This window comes from Podarcis filfolensis (genome assembly GCF_964270895.1).
Source record: "Podarcis filfolensis genome assembly, chromosome: 6".
Classification (NCBI taxonomy): Eukaryota; Metazoa; Chordata; class Lepidosauria; order Squamata; family Lacertidae; genus Podarcis; species Podarcis filfolensis.
In genome coordinates, this window is record NC_139609.1 from 76,322,930 (window position 1) to 76,342,462 (window position 19,533).

The following is a 19,533-nucleotide window of genomic DNA, read 5'->3' on the forward strand; positions in this document are numbered from 1 at the left end:
TTAGAAGGCTAAGCTAAGAGAAAAGGAAACATACAGCTTTTTTATAGTGTAATGATTAGGACATTTGCGGGGTCTTTCCTTGGGATATCTGTGTGACTAATTGGTTTGTATTTCACTTGTCAGAACAGTAAGGGGACTCTCTAGGCTACTGATCATGTGCTCTGTTTGCTTTGTAGAAAAAAGTAGTAATTGAGCACATCCTACTTTTCTCTTGACATCATTTAGACTGTAGAGTCATTGGTGGTTTACGCATTGCCATGCCGATGAATTTCCCCATATGGTATCTCAGAACATACTGGGTGATCATCCAAGATTAATGTCAAGAAACTATAACAGGCTATGTGGTTTTGTTTTAGAGGTCTGTCCAAATTCCCCATACAGTGGTACCTTGGGTTACATACACTTCAGGTTACATACGCTTCAGGTTACAGACTCCGCTAACTCAGAAATAGTACCTCGGGTTAAGAATGTTTCTTCAGGATGAGAACAGAAATCATTCTGTGGCGGCGCGGTGTAGAAGAAATACATGCAAGAAACTTGCAGATAACATGCTCTGGGTTTGCATTCTGCTGTGGGAGTAATGTTAAGTCAATGTTAAACAGACCCGTGCAAGTAGGGCCTATTGAGACACTTCAGCACTCAGTTAAGAACTATTTATTTGTCATTGTACCTAATTTTCCTTGTAATGTTTCTTACCAGCAACACAATGTATTACTCGTTCACTGACACTCAGAATGAAGGAGCTGGAGCCCTGCAACCTAAAGAAGCTTATCCCTATTCTGATGGAGAGCTAGCTCCCCTACAGAGGTCAGTATATGATGCAGCAGAGAGCCAAAGGCTAAACTGTTTAAAAGAGAAAGGTCCAAAAGCCCACATGTTAATACAGCCCCTTGAGCACATGTGAAAAAGGTTTTTTAGAGGCAGAGTGAGATATTCCATTAGCTTGGCCAGAAGCATGGGAGCCCAAATGTTATACACTCCCACAAGAAGTACTGATGGCCACCAACTTGGATAGCTTTAAAAGACGGTTAGATAAATTCAAGGAGGATACATCTCTCCAGCCACAATGACTATGCTATGCTTCCATGGTCAAAGGCAGTACTGGTTAGCTACTCAGGGCAGTCTTTAGCATATGTGCTGCTGGGCTGCAAAGATCCACCCAGTGCCCCCAAATTTAGTTTAAAAGGTAAAGGTAAAGGGGACCCCTGACCATTAGGTCCAGTCATGACCGACTCTGGGCTTGCAGCGCTCATCTCGCTTTATTAGCCGAGGGAGCCGGTGTACAGCTTCCGGGTCATGTGGCCAGCATGACTAAGCCACTTCTGGCGAACCAGAGCAGCGCACGGAAACGCCGTTTACCTTCCCACTGGAGTGGTACCTATTTATCTACTTGCACTTTGACATGCTTTTGAACTACTAGGTTGGCAGGAGCAGGGACCGAGCAACAGGAGCTCACCCCGTTGCTGGGATTCGAACCGCCAACCTTCTGATCGGCAAGTCCTAGGCTCTGTGGTTTAACCCACAGCGCCACCCATGTCCCAAATTTAGTTTAGCCACCCCCTTATTAACTTTTATTGAGCTTTTTGGGGAAGCCAAAGTTGTTGACCTTTTTTAGGGGGGGCTCACCTGTAACAATGACGCAGCAGAAAAAACTGCTTTTCTTTCCTGACTCGTTGGGAATATTTGACGCTACGGAGTAACAGAGTGATGGGGGGGGGAGGGACTTTCACTCCATTGCTTCTCACTGCTGCCAATCGAGAAGGACTGGTACACATTCGGCACCCCCGGTTAAAGATGGCCCTGTAGCTACTGCAAGTGCAGGATGCTGGATGAGATGGACTGTTGGCCTGATCCTGCTGGCTCTCCTTATGTTATCCTGATGAGTTTCAGGTCAGGAGAACTGCTTTTGACAAGAAATGCCTTGGGCTAAGCCCTTTTTCCTTTTGCCTGATGCCCCGCCCCAGTAGGCTTCTCCATAACAGCTAGTAAAAAGTGTTTGCTTTTGTTATGTACTGAGTTGAATAGGATCCAAACTGCAGCAGTCTGGTTGGATCTAGAAAAATAGGATTCAGAATGCAGCAGTCTGATTGGTCCTAGAACAATGCAGCAGTATGATTGGTTGGCAGGAACCACCCAATCATGCTCCAGATAGAAGTGAATCCACAACCTGATTGGCTTACAGCAGAATTCCAGAATTAGCCAATCATGTGCAGCCCATTGTGTAAATAATGTATATAAAGCAGATACTTTGAGGGGACATTCATTCATTCCTCCTCACCACTATGAGCTGAATAAAGAGCATGAAATCACTTTGCGACTCTGAGTATATTTCAGCTTTTATCTTCTTTTTACAGCCTTCCTCCAAACTGCGCATCAGCCCCGAAAAGTGACTCTGAGTTGGAGATGCGAAATCCTGAAATGCCACTTTGCTCTGAATCACACATGCAGTGGTCATGGGGAAGGTTGCCTGAGGTGAGTGTGGTTCGAAAGGGAACTCTGGTGCGCGCTACTTTGTGTATTTCATATGCTACTTTTAGCATTAGCTATATTGTTTCTAACTAAATTGCCCTTGCCAAACTGGGAAAGTGTAATTCCTACTCTAGAAACAATATTTAGATGCTTTGAGTGCCTTTTGGGCCCCTCTGCTTTGTGCATGCAGTATTTACTTTGATGTGTAATCTGTAGTGGAAGAGAGGTATTCTTCAAAAGACTTCTATTACAAAGTGATCTAAGCAAAAGGGTACCATTTGCAATGAATGCACATGTGATTTTGTGTGTTTTTTTGCAAACCACATGATTATTCCTCAGGAGTCCCTTATTTCTGATGGTTATTAGAGGTGAATAAATTTCTCATTTTCCTTCCGCTGTGGCTCTTCAGATATTCTAATATCCTTGGGTCCTCCTTTGTTTGAGTTCTAGTAAGAGTTATCTGTTTTGAAATGTCACAAATTGATTATGCACACTGTTTTTTATTGTTATTACAAACAAAAAATCCCAATCATTTGTGCACCCACACCTACCCCCTGCCCACTTGTGGAAGCCATAGAAATCACAGATTTCTATCTAGCCTCAGTCACATATCTAGCCTCTGAAAACAATCCTAAATTTCCTCTTTTTGTGCTGTTTTGTGATCCAAACTCAAGACATTTCTCCTCCTTTAAGGTGAGCAAATCTGACAGAGTAGAAGCAGCAAAGTCTGCCACAAGTGTCTCCATGACAGCTGCAACCATTCCTGTAGGTGAGACGACTCACTTCGCTGCCATCACACCAGACTCAGAAAGTGACCTCGACGTGGAAGACTCTGATGAAGCATCGTGTTCTCCAGCTGCTCCTGTAGTTAGGCCGACACCTGTCTTTCCTTCTGGAAATGGCCTCCCAGTGAGTGAAGAGATCCTTTCTTCCATTCAACCCATTGGCAGTGCTCTACAAACTACTCCCGGCCTTTCAAGTGATACGCAAGTCCTAGCAACTGCTGCAGAGAATGAAGGAATAGCATCAGTCGAGGAGATTATTGAACCAGTTTTGGATGTGGAAGTGCCATCCTTAAGGAAAGCTAGTTTGACAAACCCAGAGCCCTGCAGCAGCCCAGAGTTGAAACAGGAGAAGAGAAGGGGTAAGACAAGTTTGAAGACATGTAAAATGTGTGCAAAATGGGAGCTACGACAAAATGTTGCAGCTTATCCCCACCCCCTAAAAGAGTGTTTCTGTTTATGGCTCCAGCTAGCCTGAAACAAAAGGTTCATAGTTCTACCTGCAGTTCACAGACAGGACTTTTTGTTGTTGTTGTTCCTGCTCCTAAAACTGTCCCCTGCTGTGCTATATCACTGAGTACAGCTTGGGACTAACTCTGCCACCATATAGCTTTCTTTGTGTGTAATGTTCTGGAGGGAAACTTCTGCTTTTTTAAAGAAAAACAATGGTGTGCATTTCTCCTCCCTCCCTTAACCTTAATGCTCACCTCCAGTATACTGTAAGCTGCTAGTGAGCTATTCACGGAAACAATGAAGAAACTGGATAGCGGCTTGTTCATCTGTTTCGTGGATTAAAAAAAAGTATTTCTCTCAATTTACATTCTTTTGCATATCTAGGTAGTCCCTGAAGTATGTACAAACCACTTGACTTATTTCTGGATCACCCATTTTGGTTCCTAAATGATAGGCTCTGACCACTAAAGTCTGCTGTTAGAGGGAATGATTGCAGAAATGGCTGTTGAGCAAAGTCTTCTTATTGAAATGATAATTCTTTTTGGATCAGGTTCCATGAGGAGAAGCTCTCATCTGGGACCCACAGATATTTACTTGGAGGATCTCTCAAACCTGGATGCAGAGCAAATAGCACTTTATTTCCCTAAAAGGTATGAAGCATGATTCGTTCAATAATTATTGCATAGTATATGCAAGGATGTATGAAGAAGCCTGTTTTCAAGATGCTTGACGGCTATTGCATCATCAAGCTGTCATGCCTGAGTTGGTATATTCATTTCTGTATGTTCTTCACCATGGTTCCTAATGAAATTAACGTATCTTAAAACTATTCTCTTGGAAAATTGAAAGAAGACTCCACCAAACATGACCAGCACTAAATATGTACATATTCTACTGCATCTGTCTTGAACATTTTATTAGATAGTGTCCAGACCAAGTAGAAAGCATCCTCTCCTGAGCAATTTTGGAAATGCTTTAAAAGGTGTCTTAACTTTCTTAAATAAAAAAAAAAAGTTTGCAAAATAATTTGTATTCATTTGCATGAGGGTCAGCTCTAATATAAGTCACAGAGAGCCACATGGTTTAAGTGACCATTATTGCCTGCCATTGCAGAAAAGCTGTGATGCTGGAGCTGTCCCATGCTGCCTTATCTCTGTGCCTCCCTCTGAGGAAAGGCCCTTTTCTTAGAACAAGCTCAGGAAGCCATGAGGCAAAAGCAGCTTACATGTGGGGTCTAAACTATGGTGGGGGGGAGGCCCGCCTAACTCAGGTAGCACAATGTCTTGTGCCAACTCATGGATGTAATTATTTTTTTAAAAAACATTAATGGTCAGCAAACTAAGGTCCGCGGGCCAGAACAGGCCCAATTGCCCTCTGGATCTGGCCCGCGGACAGTCCTGGAATCACTGCTTGGATCGACGTGATCGTTCGGGCTGTGCCATTTTTTTTGCAATTTTTTTCGGGTGCCATTTCTTCCCCTCCACCCCCCCCCCACTGCAGCAGCACCTCCTCCCTCCTCCCTCCCTCCTCCTGGCTTCTCCCCGCCCTGCAGAGGAAGGGAGCTGGGCCAGCCAATCCAAAGCCTCGCTGCCCACGCGCTGAGGCGCAGCCCAGACTTGCCACCCGCCTGCCGGCCTCTCTGTCCATGGCCACGCTGTGGGCATCGTGACGGGTGCATCATGGGGCTTTGGCTGGAGCCTGGCGCTCGGGAAAGCTGTCTCGGAAAGGAGAGGTGCCGCCACCACTGCCAGCTCCCAACCGCAGGCAGAGTGGCAGAGGAGGTAGGAAAGCAGGGGGAGAGGAAGGGCTGGGGGAGAGAGGGGGGGAGAGATAAAAGTTTGCCAACCCCTGTCTTAGCTTGTTTGGACAAACCATAGTTAAAAACCAATTGTAGTTTGCCCTGCTTTGGACATCATGACAAACTGCAGCAAATGCTTCCAGTCTCCTCATGGCTGTGCTGCAAGAGGGAAGAGGAAGGGAGAAGGCAGAACCATGATTTAGCATTATGAGCAAACCAGCTCTTTACCAACAAGTTTATATTCTGATCATTTAATATTAGCCAAATTATTCTTTAAGGGAAACATGGCATTTGCATTTCTTTTTTTCAAGAGTAATATTTATATATATTTTAATTGGATGTTTATCCACCCTGTGATTATGTGATTACATACCATATAAGCAGCATCCACATGATGTTGGAATGTATCACGTGCGCAGAAGCCTGTGTGATACCTGGGCTGAAATGGGAGCACCCACAGATGCAGCACCACCCATGTCAGTCAAAGTGGCTCTCTTGAGTTGGTGGCTTGACAGCTCTTGAGAAAGCTGTGCGCTTGAGTGTAACTGCAACATTCTGAAATAAGAATGACCCTTAATATTACCGACCAGATAATTAAAACCAGGGAGAACTTCCTAAAATACCAGGATCCTGCTGCCTTCTCCTTTCTCACTTTTGTTCAGTTATTGAAAGAAATGTAGTAACTGAGTGGCCTGCATGGAATCGATGCTTTGTTCTTCTGTTGTCAGTGATGCTGAGCTGAGTGGCCAAGTACAATCTGACCCTGGCAGCTTCTCTTCTGAGCACCCGCATGGTGGTGGTGCTACTACTGTTGACAACAGCACAGATAATCTCTCGGAGCCTTCAGAAAGCAGCCAGGTGCCTCACATGCTGCTGTCTGTCTGTGGAGGTCTTGGGGATGATGGGGAATTATCTCATGGTACGTCTGAAGGAGAGGGAATAATTCTAGTGTGTGGTGCCTCACAAGGCCTTCAGGCACATCTTTGTGCTCACTAAGGCCTCCCGCCCCTCATAACAGATTGGTTTGGACTTTTTGTTCCTTGGTTGACTGGGGGGCAGGGGGCGGGTGTGTTTGATGCTGCCCGGTTTTTGTTTTGGAAGGGGGAGCACTGTCTGCCCCACACTACTGTTCTTGTTCCTAGGAGAGGGTGGTGACTGCAGGAGGCAGGGGTGGCACACTCTGTTTCTGCATGGTACATCCCCACCCACCCACCTTCCTTGCAGCTGGTTATGCAGAACCCAGCTGAGGCTAAAAAAAAGAAAACCTGCTTCAAGCTGCTGGGAAAGTGAAATTGAATGACAGGCCAGCTGGTGGTCTACACACCATAGTGGATTTGCTCTATGACTCCTTGCCAGGCTGTGTCTTAAAATGGAAATATGCTTGTGTGGAACGAGAGCCCTAGTAAAGGGGAATTTGGGGAAACATATCTACACTACAAAGGGACGTGGGTGGCGCTGTGGGTTAAACCACAGAGCCTAGGACTTGTTGATCAGAAGGTCGGCAGTTCAAATCCCCACAACGGGGTGAGCTCCCGTTGCTCGGTCCCTGCTCCTGCCAACCTAGCAGTTCGAAAGCACTTCAAAGTGCAAGTAGATAAATAGGTACTGCTCTGGTGGGAAGGTAAACGGTGTCAATAGTGCTATGATTCTATGGTTCTATGACAGGCATCCTCAAACTCGGCCCTCCAGATGTTTTGAGACTACAATTCCCATCATCCCTGACCGCTGGTCCTGCTAGCTAGGGATCATGGGAGTTGTAGGCCAAAAACATATGGAGGGCCAAGTTTGAGGAAGCCTGTTCTATGAACTGAGGTGTGAGATTGAGGTGAAGAACTCCTTTTCAAGGTGTTGGTGCTTGTCCCCTCCAGTGCTGCTTATATTCAAAATTTAATAAACAGCAACAACAACATTCAATGCTGCAATAAGATAATTTTATACTTTAGACTAGGGTCACCAGATGCAAAAGAGGACAGGGAGCCTGCATAATATTAGTTTTGTAAAAAAAGAAAAAGAAAAAAGAATTTCGCCAGGTGTGGCTTAAATGGTTTTATAGGGTGCTTGGCACTGTGGGTTAAACCACAGAGCCTAGGACTTGCTGATTAGAAGGTTGGCGGTTCGAATCCCTGCGACGGGGTGAGCTCCCGTTGCTCGGTCACTGCTCCTGCCAACCTAGCAGTTCGAAAGCACATCAAAAAAGTGCAAGTAGATAAATAGGTACTGCTCTGGTGGGAAGGTAAACGGCGTTTCCATGCACTGCTCTGGTTCGCCAGAAGCGGCTTAGTCATGCTGGCCACATGACCCGGAAGCTGTACACCGGCTCCCTCGGCCAGTAAAGCGAGATGAGTGCCGCAACCCCAGAGTCAGCCACGACTGGACCTAATGGTCAGGGGTCCCTTTACCTACCTTTATCTACCTTTACCTTTATCTACACTACAAACCTTATTAGGTCTCAGTGCCTGTCATCCCCAGAGAACTGTATTTGCAGGATTCTTTGTGGGAAACCATGGCAGGATAACTGTCATAACAGCAACAAAAGTTTGGGCAGCAGTGGCCGGTGTGGTGGGGAAAAGCCCCCCTCCTGACACTGTCAGCACTGCAGCTTACCTGGAGGGGCTGGGGAGGGGGCAGCACAATCGGGATTGTACAAGTGCACCATTTGGAGTGCCAGATTGGCTTCACGGGTGTGCCTGTGTATCTCCATCCTCAGTGCTGTCCTGCCCCAGCACTGTCTCAGTAAACCACAGTGATGCTGGAGTTGAGAGGGTGGCTCCACCCTACCGCTGGCAAGGTGGAGCAGCTCCTTGTTTGTCATTATCCTCTAGTTAGCAGCCACCACTAGCTTTGCAAGTTGCTGGAGGGTTGCTGGCCAACTGGCATGTATTTCTCTCTCCCTTCCATTTCTAGCTGAGAAGTTCATGAAGCACATAGTTTCCTACCATGAGTTTTTGGAGAACCCAGCAATACTCGAGGACCCAAATTTGGTGATCCAGATCCACAAGAAGTTAGTAGAAAGAGCACTTTCTGCTCTGCTCCCCCCCCCCCGATAACTGCTTTATGTGTGCAAACATGCATGTACATATTAATCAGCTTCCATTATGTGAGCCTAAAGAAATTATTGGCTATTCCTAGAAATCTGCCTCCCACTGTCCACATCCATCAAAGATGAAGGTGGGACTTTCATTCCTCTCTTATTCTGCTGTGTCTGCTATGTTCTGTCTGCACTGAAAATACTCCCTGTGCAATCTAAAGTTTGCTGACATGTATGAAGTCCCACAGCCCTTCATTATAAGCTCGCTGTCACTGACAACAGTAAAAATAAGGTGTGCTGGGCTTGACTTGTAGTGCTTGTAGTGGCTGCAATTATGGGGTAGAATTCATGTTGCGCTGTCCAGAGGAAAACCTTACCAATAAGCCATTTTTAGAGTCGCATTGGGCAGTGCACGCCAAATTTCAGCTTTCTATATGTTGTGGAAGTATAACAGTTTGGGTACCCCATAAGGTGTCAGTGAGCCCAGGTGTGTGTGTGTGTAGGAGTGTTCTGAATGCATGCCTTTTCATGCTGCATCCTCACTGGTACATCCATATCTCAATGCTTTGCTACCACATGAATGGGGGTATAGGCAGAGTGAAATTTCTTCCCCTCTCTTTGCTTGCAGATATTATAACTGGGCAGTTGCAGCCCCTATGCTCCTCTCCCTACAAGCTTTCCAAAAGGAACTTCCCAAGGTAAGTAGTCTAAACAAAGTTGGAGAACTGAAATGCCTTACTTAAGCTCATAGGTCTCAAAACTCAAAGAATGCTTTGTGACAGATGTTTAATATCTGAAGACAGCCAGCTCTAGATGGAAAGGAGCAAGTGTATAGCATGGGGTTATTCCTGGGTCCATCATTGTCACAGGCCACAGTGGCTATGAGTACCAATTTCTGACTTTGGTTGGTTTACCAGCCTTTTAAAAGCTTTTATTTTCACTTCACCTTGATAGCTGGAGTCTTGACACAGCAGAAGTTTACTTACCTCCTGCATTCCAGATCACTGACAAGCTGGTACCTGTATTCTAGAGCAAGAATTTCTAAGCTGAGTTTGACATGTCCTGTCTCTATATGCATGGGAATTCTCTTTGGCTAAATTGCATCTTCCCACCCCACAAAACTTTAGTAAACCTTTGTAACACATCATAGTTCTCTGCACTTCTGGTCTGGAAGACAAGCTGGTGCTAGTTCTGTGCCAGCACTTGTTGATCAGCTGTTCATTCTGGGGGCTCTCTGCCTGCTTGGTCATACTACTTCTCCTGGGATAGTAATTGTTGCTCTGTGTGCAGAATAGGGGTCTTCTTTTAGCATCCTTAGCAAACTGAAGCTCCTATGATTCTTTGTGGACAGTTGTGACTATTTCAAAGTGGAATAATACTACTTTAAATGTGCAATGTGGATGGGGCCTAAGCATTTGATACTGGCTGCTCCGGAATCTAGGGCATATCCTACATCTGTATGACTCATCAATTGCTGTTTTTAATTATGGTAGTAAGAATATCCTGTCATGGTATGTGGATGATCTCATTTGTGGTTGAACCTAATTCACCACTCGTTCTCTCTTCATGTCACCAGAGTACTGTCGACAGGCTCATGAAGGAAAAGATGCCCAAGAAGGGTGGCAGGTGGTGGTTTTCCTGGCGGCGAAGAGAGCTTTCACATGAGGAGGTACTTTGTGCACCATGATTCTATGAAGTTACGCTGCAAGAAGGAAATGTTGCTCTGTGGCATTGCAACATTTTGGACTGAACTTCTGTAGACAGCTGATCTGGAGCTGAACTTCAACTTGGGATTAGCTAACATGAATGTGAAAGTGGAATATTTTCCCTCTTGATAAAATTCTAACATTTACTCAAGCACAGGAAAAAGGTGTGAGACAGTCTCTTCAGTGCTGCAGAGGTAGATTTGGAGGAGGCCACATTCACACCTTACATTTAAAGTGCTGATATGCCACTTTAATCAGGTTTGGCCCCCCCCCCCCGACCAAATAATTCTGGGAATTTGCTGTCTCCACTGGCCATTATTTCCTCAGGCTCGTGCTTCTCAGGTCAACTTCCTTTAGTCGCCTGTCTCTTCACCAGCTTCACTAGCATTCCTTCCTCCCCACCCCCACAAAATAGCACACAGCCCCTCCTGACTCCAGCCCTGTGAGACATCAGTGGATAAATAAAATGTCTGTGTCATTACAACGTCAAAATACCAGATACAAAGGCCTAGCTTCTCCACAACATGACAGCTTAGCTGCTAGAATTGCAAACATCCTCCGGCAGAGGAGGGCTGACTCTGAATCCAATATGATTCTGTCTACCAGAAATAGATAGGCAATCTCTCTGTTGTCACCTTTTCACTTTCACCTTTTTGCATTATTAAAAAGTGCTAAGGGCCCAATTTCAGACTTGTTCCTTCCATGTGTGTTGGAGATGCTATGCTCCTATACCCAAGCTCACATTGCCACACTTGGCTGGGTGATCCTCCTCCCACCGATTCCTCAGTGTTAAAATTAGGATTATTGCCCATGAAAATGTGCCACATTGTGAACACTATAGGGGACCTGTGCTCCTTGAAATTCCTCTTTAAGGCTGTTGAGACTCCAGCAATAGCTTGAGGTCCACAAGTTCCTTCACCCCTGAGGAAAGAATATTTTCTTAGGTATATTTGTCTGTGCTTGGAGATGCCATTCCACCTGCTCCTTTGTGGTGTGCCTGAGACCTTTGTTTTCTGCTTGAACTGTTGCTTAAAGAAGATTAGTGATTTCCAGTCTCTTGTGTCCACAGCATGAATCCAGTGCACAGAAATCTAGGAGAGCAAATTCATCACTGCGGAGGTAAGATGTCAGCATGCCCTGAGGTGAAGCAATGTTCAGGATACCAAAGGACAAAGTTACTGGTTTAGTTTTTTGCTTTTTAAAAGTTATAATGAGGAAACCATATTTATTTTTAAATTTTGCAAAACCCTCAATCCCTGTCTCAATTGGGCCATATACGCCTGTATTGTCTGCATCTCCTGACATCAATTTTCCAGGGTTTCAGACAGAGAGCCTTTCCCAGCCTTACCTGTAAATTCTGTGAATTGAAACTGGGATCTTCTGTAAGCAGATGCTGCATCATTGAGCTACAAACATTCCTTCCCTTTCATTGTTTAACATGGAACCTTGCCTGACAATGGTTCTATGAAATGCTTCTGCTCTTGGTTTCTCCTCCCTTCAGGAAGATTGCTGTGTTTTCTAGACCCAAGTGTATTCTGGATGTTGTATTATAGCCTCTGGAGAATAATGCTTAAGAACATAAGAAGGGCCTGCTGGATCAGGCCAATAGCCCATCTAGTTCAGTATTCTGTTCTCACAGTGGAAAACTCACAAAGCAAGACCCAAACACAACAGCACTCTCCCCTCCTGTGGCTTCTAGCAACTGGTATTTGGAATCATCACTGCCTCTGACCATGGAGGCAGAGTATAGCCATCATGGCCATTGATCGCATCACCCTCCATGAATTTTGTCACACTTTTTTACGTAGCATCTACTACTTAACATCTAGGCAAGTCTATGCTTGCTGGTAACTGCTTAGGGCACGAATGAGAACTTTCCCCCCTCCAGATGTTGCTAGAGTTTACTATCCATGGGAGTTGATTATCCATGACCATTTGCAGTGCTGGCTGGGACCGGTGGGAACTGGGAACCCAGCACCTTCTAGAAGGCCACAAGTGGCTTAGGTGATGACCTTGACTCATTTCAGATTCCCCAGAATTATGTAGGGCGACACCTCTGTTTTCCCTCAAATAGTGAATAGCCATTTCCCCGCTCTTTGGGATTTGGCTGCTATTCTTGATCTTTGCCCCATTTTCACTCTTGAATTCTCATTCTGCTTCTTTGTACTGCAGAAGAGATGATGGTTCATCCAGCGATGACGAGTCTATATCCTCAGGCCGAGCGGAGAGACCTGTACCAGATGCTCTCACGCAGAAGTTTCTTCCAACCTACAAGAAATCCCTAAGGCTCTCTTCAGATCAAATTGTACGTAGTTTTAAGGGGTTCTTTCCCCCCTTGCTGCCTTTTGTATGTGACTTCTTTGCTTTGAGAGATGGGCCTCCAAACAGGCTCGCCTCACTGGAATTTCTGGATGGTCCTTCCCAATTACAGCTCAAACCCCTTAACTATGAGTTAGATCCCAATGGCTTTTGGATGTCAAGGGCCTAACTACACATCATATTAATGGCGTAAGATGAGCAGCTGTAGTTTTTTTTTAAAAAAAAATAAATACTAGGCTGAGGTTATGAGTGATTGTCATTGCAACTGCAGCATGTGAGGACAATAAATTTAAGGCCTTCGCTGCTCCCCACCATCTTGGTAGGGACATGGCAATCTTGGCAGGACATGGCAATCGCCTTTAGAAAAAAGCTCCCATTATCACTGCAAGCTGGAGGAGGAGGAGGAGAGTACAGAGGGTGAAGAAAGAGCTATGAGTAGAGGAGGATACTTTCCTCCAGCCTTTGGACCCCCTGGGAAATTTAACAAACCTGCTGTATCTGGAACTTGGTGTGGAGAGTGCATTTGAATGAGACACAGCAGTGGGCTGAGGACATACCATTCACTTTGGGACAGCCCGTGAAAAGCAAGTCTAAACTGAGAGACTAGGGTGATGTCTGCTGTTACTAGGAACACTTCTTGTTATGAGACTTTTGTGGGGGGGGGGTCTGAAAGTTTGTTTGGACCTGGAGTAAGAACCTGGAAGCTGAGAGGGAGGATGTATCAGAAGGAAAATGAACTAATACTGAGATATATATATATATTATTACATTTTTATATAATAGTATAATTTATTATTTATACCCCGCCCATCTGGCTGGGTTTCCCCAGCCACTCTGGGCGGCTTCCAACAAAAGATTTAAAATACATTAAAACATCAGTCATTCAAAACTTCCCTAAACAGGGCTGCCTTCAGACGTCTTCTAAAAGTCAGTTAGTTGTTTATTTCTTTGACATCTGATGGGAGGGCATTCCACAGGGCAGGCACCACTACCGAGAAGGCCCTCTGCCTGGTTCCCTATAACCTCATGTATTTTTTGTAATATTTTTGCTTATAGCAGTATAAGAATGGTGTAGATCACCCTTCATCATTGCCACCAATTGCATCCCTTTTCCCCTGACTGATTTTTTAAATAAAATAATAATAATAATCCACTATGTGATGGCTAATCTACACTAACAGCAATGGACAGATGCTGAACATGGTGTGTGGGTTTTTTGTTTTTTGTTTTTTAAAAATTCTCTCTTTACTGTAGAAAAGTCTGAACCTGAGAGACGGTGTCAATGAGGTAGTGTTCAGCGTGACCACTCAGTACCAGGGCACATGTCGTTGTGAAGCCAACATCTATCTATGGAACTGGGATGACAAGGTGGTGATCTCTGACATTGATGGAACTATCACCAGGTAAGTCCCTTTGGCATCACTCCCATTAACATTGAACATGGTGCCACCATGCCAGCAGGATTGGAGGCAAAATGGGGCCACTGAGAAACAAAAGTGTCAACATGCACTGGGAAACAAAAACAAAGTACTGAAATGGGCAGTGAAAGCTCCCACCCCCAAATAACCTAATGAGGACTGTACAGGTTCACATGTTTCCAGCAGCCATGGAATGTTAAGTATCAGTTGGAAAAGAAAAATGGAAAACTAGTGGAAGGTGGGTGGTTAGATTGGAATGCTTGGGCCTTTTATAGCTAATGCTTTCCTGGAGGATGGCATGGCTAAGTACCGGACTGAAACTCTAAACAGAAGCTCTTCCCTTAGGAAATGAGGAAGCTCTATAACAATTTGTTGCCAATCCCACATAACAACATATAACGGTCATCAGATTTTCACTATAAGGTAGATCCTGAACCATGAGCCATGAGCTACACTGCAAGGAGTTCATAGTTGTTTTATATGCAAATGTGTTTCTCATTATTCCTCTTCCCATTAGGTCTGATGCTCTAGGGCATATCTTGCCACACCTTGGGAAAGACTGGACCCACCAAGGCATTGCAAAGCTCTTTCACAAAATCCACTTGTAAGTTGTAGCTACTTTGTAGTCCATCTTTGGTGGTAAACTTGTCCCTTAGGTGAGAGCAGGGTCTACTTACGGGCTTCGCCAAATTAATGTGCCAAGTATGTAAAATCACTGGAGAGTAGGATATACTTTGTTATTCAGATATGTTTTGCAACTGCTCAGCATATCAAATTCTGCAAGTTAGGAAAAAATGTTATTTTCTTCTTTTCCTCTTGCTCAGTTGGTTAAAGAGGTTTTATACTTCTTGACAACTCATCTCCTAGGAAGTGATTTTTAAAAAAACCATTCTCCTTTCAACAATGTCTGTTTTCGAGAGCCAGTGTGGTGTAGTGGTTAAGAGCGGTAGTCTCATAATCCGGGGAACCGGGTTTGCTTCCCTGCTCCTCCACATGCAGCTGCTGGGTGACCTTGGACTAGTCACACATCTTTGAAGTCTCTTAGCCTCACTCACCTCACAGAGTGTTTGTTGTGGGGGAGGAAGGGAAAGGAGAATGTTAGCCGCTTTGAGACTCCTTAGCTCCAAACTCCTCTTCTTCTTCTTTCTGCTGGTACTATTTTCCTATGTCCCTACTATTGTTTTCATATATTCTTTTGTTTATATCCCACTTTCTTCCAATATGACAAGGGCAATGAAACAGCAGCAGAATGGGAGAGGGGTGACAATGACTTTTGAAAGGCAAATGTTATTGGCACTAGAGGGTTCTTTGAGAAATATTTCAGTGCTCCAAACTACAGCCTTGCTTTACTCTAAGAGTAAGGAATGGATGGGAGTAATTAAAGTCAAGCCATTGAAACTGGAGGTGGAGACTAAAATCACTTTCATTCATACCATACCTCCCAAAGAATCTTGGGAACTGTAGTTTGTAAAGGGTGCTGAGAGCTGTTAACAAACTACAGCTCCCAGAGTTCTTTGGGAGAAGCCATGACTGTTAAAGTGGTATAAAAGTGTTTATATGGTGTGGATGAGACCCAAAGGGTCTGGACATTATGCAGATATTTTCCTTGTATTAATTATACCTTCGTTCCAGGAATGGATACAAGTTTCTCTACTGTTCAGCCAGATCCATTGGCATGGCACATATCACCAAAGGATACCTGACATGTGTCAATGACCAGGGCTGTGTTCTCCCAAAAGGTCCCATACTGTTGGCACCCAGCAGTCTCATCTCAGCCTTCCATAGGTAAGTTCCGTTTTCCATCCTTCACCATGTGTTGATGCGACACAGCTTGTTTGCTTTATGCAGCTGGACTTTGGTGTTTCACCATTTTCTGCTTGATTTGTCTTCTCCAATGTAGAGAAGGACAGGCAGCTAATTAAGCACATGGGGATATATTTGGGAAACATTTTATGCATTGGAATGTTTTTTTTTTAATGCATGGAATATGAGACTCAGCCAACAAAGATACAAATGATCTTTAGCGTGCGTGCGTGTGTGTGCGCGTGCACACACACACACACACACACATCGCAACTGAAAACCAAGTTAAAGAGAAAAGAAAGTGTTAACAATACAGAATTCTTTTTTGCAATAAAACAATTATCCATACATACCAACACTCAGATAATAAATCCTTAATAAGCCACAAAGGTCTCCCCTTTACATTTAATATCATGTGCATGAAATATGAGAGACAACATCTTTCAAGGGAGAGGATTTCCAAAAGTATCCAAACTGTAAATGTGCAATTTGTTTTGTTGTTGTTTAGTTGTTTAGTCATGTCCGACTCTTCATGACCCCATGGACCAGAGCATGCCAGGCACTCCTGTCTTGCAAATTGTTTTGTAAGGTGTTAAAATGTATGGCCTTCATTTAACTAATGTTTTACCCATACTTACAAGTGTCTTGAACTGAAGAACTTTTACTTGTTCCCAAAATAACTGTTGGCAGCCACTGATTTATTGGGAGAAAATGCGGAGCAATTGTGTATGTAGGCTAAAGCCTAGTCAGTCTGACCTTCCGTCCCCCTTTGGTTTTGTTTATTAGATTCTGTTATGCAATGGGTACATCAGCTACTGCCAGCCTGACACCTTCCAGCTGTTACGAGCTACAGTGCTGACTTGGGCAGATGAGACCTGCAGTCCAAAATCTCTAGAGGGTGCCAGGCTGTAGAAAGCTGGTGTCGATTCTTCTTCTTTTCTCTTACATTCTTACCTTATTTGGCCAGGGGATGGGCGGGAGCAGCACCCCGCCGTGGTACTAAGAAGCTAAGTTACAGGGAACCAGGCAGAGAGTCTTCTCAGTAGTGGCACCCTCCCTGTGGAACTCCCTCCCACCCGATGTCAAAGAGAACAACAACTACCAGACTTTTAGAAGACATCTGAAGGCAGCCCTGTTTAGGGAAGCTTTTAATGTTTGATGTATTTGTTGTTGTTGTTGTTTAGTCGTTTAGTCGTGTCCGACTCTTCGTGACCCCATGGACCAGAGCACGCCAGGCACCCCTGTCCTCCACTGCCTCCCGCAGCCTGGCCAAACCCATGCCGGCAACCTCGAAAACACTATCCAACCATCTCATCCTCTGTCGCCCCCTTCGCCTTGTGCCCTCCATCTTTCCCAACATCAGGGTCGTCTCCAGGGAGTCTTCTCTTCTCATGAGGTGGCCAAGTACTGGAGCCTCAGCTTTATGATCTGTCCTTCCAGTGAACACTCAGGGCTGATTTCCTTCAGAATGGATAGGTTTGATCTTCTTGCAGTCCATGGGACTCTCAAGAGTCTCCTCCAGCACCATAATTCAAAAGCATCAATTCTTCGGCGATCAGCCTTCTTTATGGTCCAGCTCTCACTTCCATACATCACTACTGGGAAAACCATAGCTTTTACTATACGGACCTTTGTTGGCAAGGTGATGTCTCTGCTTTTTAAGATGCTGTCTAGGCCTGTCATTGCCCTTCTCCCAAGAAGCAGGCGTCTTTTAATTTTGTGGCTGCTGTCACCATCTGCAGTGATCATGGAGCCCAAGAAAGTAAAATCTCTCACTGCCTCCATTTCTTCCCCTTCTATTTGCCAGGAGGTGATGGGACCAGTGGCCATGATCTTCATTTTTTTGATGTTGAGCTTCAGACCATATTTTGCGCTCTCCTCTTTCACCCTCATTAAAAGGTTCTTTAAGTCCTCCTCACTTTCTGCCATCAAGGTTGTGTCATCTGCATATCTGAGGTTGTTGATATTTCTTCCGGCGATCTTAATTCCGGCTAGGGATTCATGCAGCCCAGCCTTTCGCATGATGAGTTCTGCATATAAGTTAAATAAGTAGGGAGACAAAATACAGCCTTGTCGTACTCCTTTCCCAATTTTGAACCAATCAGTTGTTCCATATCCAGTTCTAACTGTAGCTTCTTGTCCCACGTAGAGATTTCTCAGGAGACAGATGAGGTGATCAGGCACTCCCATTTCTTTAAGAACTTGCCATAGTTTGCCGTGGTCGACACAGTCAAAGCCTTTTGCATAGTCAATGAAGCAGAAGTAGATGTCTTTCTGGAACTCTCTAGCTTTCTCCATAATCCAGCGCATGTTTGCAATTTGGTCTCTGGTTCCTCTGCCTCTTCTAAATCCAGCTTGCACTTCTGGGAGTTCTCGGTCCACATACTGCTTGAGCCTTCCTTGTAGAATTTTAAGCATAACCTTGCTAGCGTGTGAAATGAGTGCAGTTGTGCGGTAGTTGGAGCATTCTTTGGCACTGCCCTTCTTTGGGATTGGGATGTAGACTGATCTTCTCCAATCCTCTGGCCACTGCTGAGTTTTCCAAACTTGCTGGCATATTGAGTGTAGCACCTTAACAGCATCATCTTTAAAAAATTTAAATAGTTCAGCTGGAATACCATAACTTCCACTGGCCTTGTTATTTGCAGTGCTTTCTAAGGCCCATTTGACTTCACTCTCCAGGATGTCTGGCTCAAGGTCAGCAACCACACTACCTGGGGTATACGAGACATCTATATCTTTCTGGTATAATTCCTCTGTGTATTCTTGCCACCTCTTCTTGATGTCTTCTGCTTCTGTTAGGTCCTTTCCACTTTTGTCCTTTATTATGGTAATCTTTGTACGAAATGTTCCTTTCATATCTCCAATTTTCTTGAACAGATCTCTGGTTCTTCCCATTCTATTGCTTTCCTCTATTTCTTTGCATTGCTCGTTTAAGAAGGCCTTCTTGTCTCTCCTTGCTATTCTTTGGAAATCTGCATTCAATTTCCTGTATCTTTCACTATCTCCCTCACATTTTGCTTGCCTTCTCTCCCCCGCTATTTGTAAGGCCTCATTGGACAGCCACTTTGCTTTCTTGCATTTCCTTTTCTTGCATTCCTTTTCATTGCTGCCTCCTGTATAATGTTGCGAGCCTCCATCCATAGTTCTTCAGGCACTCTGTCCACCAAATCTAAATCCTTAAACCTGTTCCTCACTTCCACTGTGTATTCATAAGGGATTTGATTTAGATTGTATCTTACCGGCCCAGTGGTTTTTCCTACTTTCTTCAGTTTAAGCTTGAATTTTGCTATAAGAAGCTGATGATCTGAGCCACAGTCAGCTCCAGGTCTTGTTTTTGCTGACTGTATAGAGCTTCTCCATCTTTGGCTGAAGAGAATATAATCAATCTGATTTCGATGCTGCCCATCTGGTGATGTCCATGTGTAGAGTCGTCTCTTGTGTTGTTGGAAAAGCGTGTTTGTGATGACCAGCTTGTTCTCTTGACAGAACTCTATTAGCCTTTGCCCTGCTTCGTTTTGATCTCTAAGGCCAAACTTGCCCGTTGTTCCTTTTATCTCTTGATTCCCTACTTTAGCATTCCAATCCCCTATAATGAGAAGAACATCCTTCTTTGGTGTCACTTCTATAAGGTGTTGTAAGTCTTCATAGAATTGGTCAATTTCAGTTTCTTCAGCACCAGTAGTTGGTGCATAAACTTGGATTACTGTGATGTTAAAAGGTCTGCCTTGGATTCGTATCAAGATCATTCTATCAT

At 44.5% G+C, this 19,533-nt stretch overlaps 1 protein-coding gene across 3 annotated transcripts in view; it reads left to right on the plus strand.

Moving 5' to 3' along the window:
* LPIN3 (lipin 3) overlaps nucleotides 1-19,533 on the plus strand; it is a 39,551-nt gene that overhangs the window by 16,758 nt on the left and 3,260 nt on the right. For 2 of the 3 annotated variants that reach the window (XM_083618506.1, XM_083618507.1), the window contains exons 5-17: nucleotides 700-807; nucleotides 2,355-2,472; nucleotides 3,163-3,613; nucleotides 4,255-4,354; nucleotides 6,231-6,421; nucleotides 8,407-8,503; nucleotides 9,159-9,228; nucleotides 10,107-10,199; nucleotides 11,306-11,355; nucleotides 12,409-12,541; nucleotides 13,810-13,958; nucleotides 14,491-14,577; nucleotides 15,606-15,758. In XM_083618506.1, the coding sequence (XP_083474632.1) occupies nucleotides 700-807; nucleotides 2,355-2,472; nucleotides 3,163-3,613; nucleotides 4,255-4,354; nucleotides 6,231-6,421; nucleotides 8,407-8,503; nucleotides 9,159-9,228; nucleotides 10,107-10,199; nucleotides 11,306-11,355; nucleotides 12,409-12,541; nucleotides 13,810-13,958; nucleotides 14,491-14,577; nucleotides 15,606-15,758 (1,800 nt within the window). The remainder of the gene's footprint in view (nucleotides 1-699; nucleotides 808-2,354; nucleotides 2,473-3,162; nucleotides 3,614-4,254; nucleotides 4,355-6,230; nucleotides 6,422-8,406; nucleotides 8,504-9,158; nucleotides 9,229-10,106; nucleotides 10,200-11,305; nucleotides 11,356-12,408; nucleotides 12,542-13,809; nucleotides 13,959-14,490; nucleotides 14,578-15,605; nucleotides 15,759-19,533) is intronic. The other variant, XM_083618508.1, reaches the window with a different exon arrangement.